This window comes from Diaporthe citri (genome assembly GCF_014595645.1).
Source record: "Diaporthe citri strain NFHF-8-4 chromosome Unknown scaffold_5, whole genome shotgun sequence".
Taxonomy (NCBI): domain Eukaryota; kingdom Fungi; phylum Ascomycota; class Sordariomycetes; order Diaporthales; family Diaporthaceae; genus Diaporthe; species Diaporthe citri.
Genome location: NW_025064850.1, coordinates 1,814,371 through 1,823,460, shown reverse-complemented (window position 1 = coordinate 1,823,460; position 9,090 = coordinate 1,814,371). Strand labels below are relative to the sequence as shown.

The 9,090-nt window shown below is 58.6% G+C and overlaps 2 protein-coding genes across 2 annotated transcripts; one reads left to right on the top strand and one right to left on the bottom strand.

Moving 5' to 3' along the window:
- Positions 1–3,033: 3,033 nt before the first annotated feature.
- On the top strand, positions 3,034–5,918 carry INS49_011178 (uncharacterized protein; the record flags this gene model as incomplete). The annotated part of the gene is made up of 7 exons (XM_043171897.1): positions 3,034–3,175; positions 3,340–3,543; positions 3,631–3,950; positions 4,007–4,256; positions 4,319–4,563; positions 4,621–5,601; positions 5,703–5,918. 7 exons carry the CDS (start codon positions 3,034–3,036, stop codon positions 5,916–5,918), a joined length of 2,358 nt encoding a protein of 785 aa, XP_043023642.1.
- A 1,156-nt stretch (positions 5,919–7,074) lies between these two features.
- INS49_011177 (uncharacterized protein) lies at positions 7,075–8,343 on the bottom strand (the record flags this gene model as incomplete). The annotated part of the gene is made up of 2 exons (XM_043171896.1): positions 7,075–7,864; positions 7,967–8,343. 2 exons carry the CDS (start codon positions 8,341–8,343, stop codon positions 7,075–7,077), a joined length of 1,167 nt encoding a protein of 388 aa, XP_043023641.1.
- Between the last annotated feature and the right edge of the window lie 747 nt (positions 8,344–9,090).

Below are 9,090 nucleotides of genomic sequence, written 5' to 3'. Positions count from 1 at the left end.
GGAGGGGGGTGGGCCGGCGCGTGGTTCACGAGTAATGTAATGAAGCGGCCCCATAGCATCAATCCTGATCACCGTCACCGTGGTGGCCTGGTGCGGTGCAGTACGGTACAGACATGTAGAATGAGTGGGCGCAGGCAGTCAGGAATGGACAAGGCCTCGCTGGCTAGGCTGGCTCGCAGGCTTTTGCTGGGGCCTTGGGGAAGGGAGAAAGAAGGCAGATGGACTAGGTAGTGTAGCTGGTCGAGATACGTACCGTGGCACACCTACGGTCCGTCCTGTGTCTTGAGTCTTATTACCCGTTTTATGTTCGGGCGGGCCCAGCATCCGTCCTGACGCACGGGGGGGCTGCAGGAGCCTGGCGCCGAACAGAAAGAACGATTGCCATTCCCTGCGGCCCCAGCATCTGCAGCTAAGCAGAAGGCGTCATGGCGTGCCGCGGAGACACCCCCGTTTCTGGGAGGGGCGTGAGGGGAGGGGTGCCGGCAGCGTCAGAGGGCCAAGGTCCCGGTACCGCGCTGTTCAGATGGAAGGGGTCCCGCCGCGTACTCGGTACATCCGGCCCATGAAGCTTCGGCCAACCCTGCATGATGCACGAGTCGACCGTGGTGGGCCTGTCAGGGCCTTGTCATCACCAGCCGCCCACCTGCCCAGGCCCCACACACCCTCTGTGCACGCCAGCCTCGGAAATCAGTTTAGATTTGTCCCCATTCACCGTGCCCCCCTGCAACAACCCCCCAATACCCACCGTCAGGACATGATGCGCAGAACCCTAACCCAATCTCGCGGGCAGAACAAGGGAAGCTGGCAGCGCCCTGCAGAGGCACGCACCGGCACGCGGGCGCGGGCGCGGGCAGGGGCACGGGCGGCGAGAGCTGTTGGTGCAGCAGCCTACAGGAGCGTGACGGGTGGTGCGAATCTGCGCTGCCTCATCGCCCATCAAACCCATCATTCGGATGCAACAGCCATCAGGCAGACTTGGGATGAAACAAACATCTGGCCCTTTCTTACCGCCTAAACCCCGCTTGCGAGTCGACATCACACACTGGATGGAAAGGAATCTTCCACACCGGCCCATCACGCCCTCAGCGCCCTCGCCCTCGCCCTCACCGCGGCAGTGGGAGGAAGACGTATTGGGGAGGGAGAGCAGCAGCCCAGCACCCACCGGAGACTGCAACCATAATTTCACAGTCATCACCAGCACTCTCAGAACTCGTATGTCCCCGTATCTGCGACAAGGCCTCTCGTGCATCACGATTCAGATCTCTCCGGCAGGCTTCAACAGACCGCATGATGCGCCAGGCATGACTCCCATTTTAGATGTTGCAAGGCCGGCAACATGTTGGCGCAAGATGGGAGACACTACTCGCAGTAAAGGCCGAGGTAAGCAGATGTTGTGATGCTATCACCAGTCGGGACGGAGGCACGCGCTAGACAGCACCATCTGAATCAATTCGGGCTGTCATGGCAACATGGCTGGCGGCGGGTCGAGGCCTCTGCTGTAGATCTGGCGCCATGCGGGTTCGTCCACGGGTCGGAAGAGAACGGGCGTCATGGAGGATCCTGCTGGCGGCGGTGCGGTAGTACTGTCGTGTGGTAGTGGACTTACGTACCTATTTTAGCTAAGCTACCGACAAAGGGATCGTCCCAACGCAGGTAACGTATTTAGCCAAGGGCACTGGCGCATAATACGCAGCAGCCGACATGTCTGTTATTTTTTCTTCTTCTTTTCCCTCTCTGGGGCTGTTACACATCCTGCGCTCCTCCCTCAAATCAACCGACGCACATCAGCAGAGCATGGCACGCCTGGCAAGCAGGTGAATAAGCAAGGGCGTGGGTAGGTACCACGCAGCATATAGACTATTCAGTTCTACACGCTGCCTGTTGTTAGGCCTGTGCGGAGAAGCCGCACGTCCCGTCCCCTTTTGTGGCAGGTCCCAAGAAACCCGAACAGGGCCGTGCGGGCAGTGACACCTTCCCTGAACCATTGGACCAGCCGAGGGGACCTACGTAACAAGAGGGCTGTTGCTCACCCCGTCTTCCCACCCCCCGTTCCCCCAACTACCCGGGGGCAGCCACGATCCCAAAAAAAACCAAAGGCAGAGGCTTGTCTTGGGCGACCCGCCTTTTGTGCAAAGGTGGGGTGGGAGGGGTGGCTTTGGGCTGCGGGCTGCAGGCGAGCGGGTCTGGGCCTGGGTATGCAGGGTGCGCAGGCGGTGGTGAGGTATGTTACCTTGTACCCTGGTACCCTCGTACCCCCGTAAGCCCACCCCGTTCCTCCACACCCTCTGAGGCCCAATGTCAGGTAGCGTGGACTTCTCGCAGATGGCCCGAAGCTGGGCCCTTGTACCGAGACCGGGCGCCGCTGCTGCAGCACGTCGTCACCCTGCCACCTGCCGGCTGCTGCAGCCAACCCCTGACCCGAACACTGGAGGTGAGGTGCGGGCTGGCTGGCTGGCTGGCAGGGCAGGGCCAGCTACCCAGGCAAGGTACGTACCCACCCGCCCGGTGCTGGAGGTGTTCGGTTCGCGTGTGGTTGGGTGGCCTGGCCTGGCCTGGCTGTCTGGCTGTCTGGTCAGGATTCCTTCATTTGTTTCCACGGCTAGCAGCTACCCACACCCCCGGCCGTCCCCCAATCCGTGGGTAAGGGGAGTTTGCCAGAGCTGCGTTCTCATCTGCTCCCATCTCCCCCGTTGGTTTTTCTCCTCCCGCCCACCGATCCAGGGAGCCGCTTCAACCTTCCACTCTTCCCTTCTTTCCTCGCAGTCTCGCCAGCCCGCCGCACACAAACCTGCATCTGCCTCACCCGGCTCCTGCTCTGTTCAATTGTGTCTCTCCACACTGGCTTGCACTCCCCTTCACCCTTTCAATGAGGCAACCTGTTGACAGTTGCAGTTGACACTTGCAGCGGCTGCTTGGTTTCGTAATTATCGCTACCCCCATACCTCAACCGCACATAGCCTCTCACAAAATATCGTCGTGCATCGCTTCCTCTCCCCACCCCCAAGCCAACCCAAATAAATCCCATTCACCCTGATGGCTGCTCCGGCACACCACCAGTCGCCCTCGATGCCTCTGCATCATGCGGTCGGCGCTCCACCTCCGCCTCCGCCTCAGGGCGCATGGGCACCCTCGCGACAGATCCTTGCGATGAACGAGGCTGTCTGGATGCAAATAGGTACGTCAGTCTCGTGTACATCACAGGTGTCTTTTGGGACACCTTCCACGTCCTAGTTCTTGGTTGCGCCGGCGCAATTGCTTGCCCATTGGTTGCGCCGGCGGCTTTCAAATAGACGCTCCTTGTTGTGCCGGCTATCTGCAGCTAGCTGATGCCCCTTCCAGGCAGCTTATCCGAGATCCTGGGCAACGTCGAGGACGCCCTGTTCGCCTATGAGCAAGCCATCCGCGCAAGTCCTGGCTCCACCCAGGCCATGAACTCCATCAGCGCCATTCTGAGGACACGCGAGGATTTCCCAAAGGCCATAGAATACCTAAACCAGATCCTCAAGCTCGACGCAGCCAACGGCGAGGCATGGGGCAGCCTTGGTTAGTTATTCCCCGCCCCCGAGAGAAATACAAGGCTCTAAAAATGTATCGGTGCGACCGTGCGGTTGATTGACACACCGTATGCAGGACACTGCTACCTCATGATGGATGATCTGCAACAGGCTTATGCTGCTTACCAAAATGCTCTGATTAACCTCCGCAACCCGAAGGTCGGTAAACACCAGACTGCCGGCTTTGTCGACAACCCATTGACTCCAGTCTCGCAGGAACCGAAGCTTTGGTACGGAATAGGCATCTTATACGACCGCTACGGATCCCTGGATCATGCCGAGGAAGCTTTCTCCCAAGTCATGCAGATGGAGCCCGGGTTCGAGAAGGCCAACGAGATCTATTTCCGGCTCGGCATAATTTACAAGCAGCAGCAGAAGTATGGCCAGAGTCTTGAGGTTCGTGGGACATCCGGCATTACCTTCATGTAGTACACTCTCTGACACACTTCTAGTGCTTCAAGTACATTGTCAACTCGCCGCCGCCGCCGCTGACCGAAGAGGACATCTGGTTTCAAATCGGTCATGTTCACGAGCAGCAGAAGGACTTTGACAGTGCCAAAAACGCATATCAGCGTGTACTGGACCGGGATCCGAATCACGCCAAGGTTCTGCAGCAGTTGGGCTGGCTGCATCACCAACAGAGCAATAGTTTTGCCAGCCAGGAGAAGGCAATCGAGTTTTTGGAGAAGTCTGTTGCTGCAGGTAGGTTGCGCATCGCCGCACCCATCTTTCAGCGTTGCAATGTGCTAACTTTGTGTGCAAAGACAACAGCGATGCTCAGAGCTGGTACCTGCTTGGCCGATGCTACATGTCGCAGCAGAAGTATCCCAAGGCATATGAAGCCTATCAGCAGGCTGTATATAGGGACGGCCGCAACCCAACCTTCTGGTGCTCCATTGGTGTGCTGTACTACCAGATCAACCAGTACAGGGACGCCCTGGATGCATACAGCAGAGCCATCCGGCTGAACCCGTTCATCTCTGAGGTCTGGTATGACCTCGGCACTCTGGTAAGTCGCAACAAGTCCCGGCACCTGCGTCCTCCAGACTGCTAACACGCTTTCCAGTATGAGAGCTGCAACAACCAGATTAATGATGCGCTGGATGCCTATCAGAGAGCGGCCGAGCTGGATCCGTCCAACCCTCACATCAAGGCCCGGCTGCAGCTTCTCCGCAACGGCCAGACTAACGGCGCCGGTGCGGCTCCCATGCCAACTGATGTCCATCCCCAGGCCTACCAGCACCAGGGAGCCATCGGACCTCCTGGTCCTCAGTGGTCCAACTCGGGACCTGGTCCCCAGCAGACCCAGCCTCCGCCAGGCCCTCCTCCTGGACCAGCCGGCAACTGGGCGCGGCTTTCGGAAGTGAACCCGCCTCCGCAACCGCCAAATCCTTATGAGCAGCGCGGTGAGCCTCTTAGGGGACCAGCCCCGCCATCTTTTCCTCGTCAGCCTAGCCCTCGCCAAGAGCAGCAAATGAGACAATACCAGGATCCCGCGCGGCAAGGCGGTCCAGCAGGGCCTGGAGGTCCGATGATGAGGGCGCGAACACCGCCTCCTCTGCACTACCCTCCACCGCCACCACCTCAGCAGCAGCCCCTGCCACCAACTTCGCAACCACCACCTCGCGTCGCTAATCCCAACTACAGCGGCCCATCCCCTGCACCTACTCCGTCTGGACCTCCTCCGCCCACCAATGGAGTAAATGGACCTCCCCCGGGACCGACGCCGCTGATGGCGTATCGGAACAACAGCCCCAGGCCTGAGTTGCGCCCCATGCACGACAACCGCATGCCCTCGCCAAAGTCGGCTTATCCGCAGCACCAACCGCCGTATCCTCAGCAGGACCCCTCGGGGCCTAGCCAAATGGAGTCCGGAGCTCCACCACCTCAGTCTGCTGCAGCCGCTGCTGCGGAGGCCGCGCTTCACCGTAATGAGCATGATAACCGGCCTCATCGGTCGGTCCCAAGCGCCTGCGCGAGTGGGAGGACGAGACGGCCTCGAAGAAGCCGCGCCCTTCCACGCCGGCTCGAGCTGAGTCTTATCGCCGTGAGTCCTCGGAGCACAGACGCGTCGAAGAGCAGCGTCCCCATGGCTATCACCCCTCGGAGGCCGCACATCACCCACCTACTCACAACATGCCGAGCCAGCTGCCTCCCATGCAGGGACCACCGCCGCCCCCTCAAAGCCATGAGCCGGAACGGGCTGCTAGGAAGATGGACATTGATGAGGAGTACGACGACGATGGGGAGGACGACAAGAAGGCCGTCCATCCTGCGTCCGGTCCAGGCTCTACGGCAGGTGATCTGAAGAACAACACGTCGCCCACGGGATTGATGCAAAACGGTGGGCCGAAGACAGAGTAGAGGCGTGATCTCATGCTTTTGTTGGTTGCGGACATGAATTAGTTGTGGTCAGTGGGTTAAGTGACATGCAGTGGAAACCGGTGCCTGGTGCAGTATGTCCTTTTGTCAGTGGTGGTGTTTGATTTGACGTTGGTGATGCTCGTTGTTGGTCAACGTCCTCTTCTTGACTTCATTGGTATCTATGTATTTGTGAGGTTTATGGACTGCGCTATACCTGTCCCGGCTTGCTCACGCAACAGCCAAAATTTCATTTTGTTCACAATTGTAAATCGAACGCCTTGGTGGTGAAAATGAGACAAGTAAGCAGGGCAAGGATGGGGGAAGAAAGGAGGCAGCAATATATATAATAACAATGATATCGCTTTGTTGTTGTCAAACATGTTCAGTCAAGTAGAGGAGGATTCAGTTTCAGATTCAGATCATGACTGACGAGAACAAGAACGGTCCTGATTGACATGCGTGACGCTCTTGTTGCCGAAGGTTGACTGAAGCCACCCAGCATGACTGCTTCCTGCCATGTCAAGGAAATTTGTCAACACATCAATCACTCCCGTTGCACCTATTCCTCCATCCTGTGAAAGACTTATAAGATGGGGCTCATAGAAACCAGAATACTTTGATCTCAGACCATGGGCACGAAATAAGAAGCAGATCTAGAAATACATGCCACACGTGACGGCCACACTATACAGCTCTTTGAAGAATAAACCGATGCTAAGATTCCGAGAGAGATTTCAAGCACAAAGATCTCTGGTGTGTAAGCTAACCGTGGATGCCTGCCTGGCCGGTCTACCTATTCCCGCCTTGTCGACCCCTAAATTAACAGACCGCTGCAGTTTTTGGGCAGTTGGTTAAGTTACTACTGTACACGAGACGTCGCAACCGCTCGGAACGCCGCGCGGAGTTCTCAAAACCGAAACCACCGTGCCCGCCTCGAAAGCTAAACGCCCCCCGCCCACCGTGCTCCTCGAGTTTTCACGCGTGATCTTTTACAGTAAATACCGTCTGGCGCGCCTTGAAACGCCCCTTGCATCCTGCCTTCTGACCTCGCCTCTAAAACAGGGTATCTGCGAGTGCTTGAATATCGGGTCGGTCGGGTCGGTCCGCCTGGTCACCAGGCCGGCGGAGGGCCACCCACTTCCGGACCCAGCGTGGATTATGCCTCGCTCTTGTCCCCGTCGTCGTGGTCAGGTGTGTAGGTCGTCTCCCCCAACATGCCGTCACTTGGACGCGACGTCATGGCCGTCTGGTTGTTGGACACCGGTTGTTGCAGCACCGTGGGACCTGTCGTTGGTGGAGGATCCGCAGTGACTGCAGGTGGAGGGGGCGCGGGCGAGACGGGCCGCCCTGCAACTGAAGCTCCTCCAGCGGCAGCGCCAGCAGAAGAAGACCCAGCAGCGCCTCCCCGCCCGGCAGTGGCCGCGTGCAGTTTTTGATCCAGCGCCCTGAGCGCCAGCGCCCTCCGTCTTTCGGCCTCAGCCCTCGCGCTGCCCGGTGCCGCGTTGCGGTGGCTGTAGGGATGGTAACCCCCGGAGTTGCCGCCAGCTGCCGAAACCTCGGCCTGCGAGAACGGCGTGCACAGGCGCAGAGCCACGAGGACGTTGAATATCTGGTCGCCCAGGGCGGCCACCAGGGGCTTCGCGGGCGCGGGGAAGAACTCGGCGAACGCAAAGGTCTCGGAGGCGTCGCCGCGGAGGGAGTATGGTGTTTGGGACGAATCGAGGTCGGGGAAGACGGTCTTGTAAAAGCGCAGGTAGGTCCAGCTCGTGAGGAGGCCGAAGACGGCGAGGAGGAAGGAGGCGAGGGTGAGGAGGGGCGTCAGGCTCAGGATCAGGACCAGGCCGAGGTAGACGAGGGGGAAGCGCGGCACGCAGGGAGAGGATGCCTCTAAAGAGGGTGACGGTGTGGGCGGGGACGAGCTGGCTAAAAGCGACGAGGAAGCTGATCTGGAGAGCGATGGTGCCGGCGATGGTGGTCAGCCTGGGATAGGGAGAGACGCGGTCAGTTGCTAAGATTCACGTAGAGAAAGGGCTTCTTGGGTAGCATACGTCCAGCTCTCGTTACGAGTGACGGTGAAGAAGGTCACCATGACGCCAAAGCACAAGGTATTGGGTATCAGGGCGGTAATCAAGAGGAACTTGGCGAACTCCTTGGACGACCAAGCCCTCTCGAGGTAGCGGCCCCCATGGTAGAGGGTGACGGCGGCGATGGCCAAGGTGAAGACATTGCTCTCCACCAAGGTTGTTGTAAGGAACGTCCACGGGTATATCAGAGAGAGCTGTGGGATGAGGTTGAGGTAAGGGATGACGATCTCCGAGTTGGCGGTCCATTGCCTGTAGCGGATGGCGGCGCTGAGGATGCTCTGCAGACCGAGGGTGATGAGCAGTATGCGCGTGACGGGCGGTATGTTTATTCTGGGAGGCATGGCGGCGGTGCTGGCTGGGGGAGGACGCTGGCGCGGGGTGCAGGGTGCATGCAGATGGGCGCGCCTTGAGGGCTTGAGCAGCTCCGAGTGAAGCTCTTTGGGCCCAAGGGTAGTCGGTCACGATGCTGGCTCTGGGCGAGTGTCAAGGGCCACTTGAGGCAGGTGCAAAACGCCCAGGGGGGCCCTGACCACGCACGGACCTCATGCTGATCAGTGTCGAGGGAATGGACCCTGAGATTCCAGCCTTATCAGTATCGGACAGTCGCTTCGGAGACTGGGAGACTGCAAAGCCAAAGCACCCAAGCAGATAATGCTGCAGTCAAAGGAGGAAGAGCAATCCTGCTCCCAGGTATCCGAAATATGGCACGGCAAGCCACAGGCGAAGTCATTCTCGGGCCAGCGTCAGCAAGTAATTGATTGAGCGCTTGAATCGTGGCCAGACACTGTGTACTCCCAGGACTGAAGCGGTGTTACGGTTGCCTAGGTAGCCATGATGCCACATACCTAGGTATCCAACACGATTCGCTGAAAAAAAAAAAAAAAAAAAAAAAAAAGGACAGATTGGGAAGTCATCTTAGCTGTCCAGATCCCACGGCGCAATACGTGTACAGACCTGGGATGGTCGTGGCATGCACGCAGTAGGAACCAGGGACAGCTGATGCTGTCCACGGGAACAGTGGGTACCGAAAAGGTTACGAACAAGGTTCACGGTGCGCTTGTCGCCTTGTGTCCTCCCCCATGCTTCAT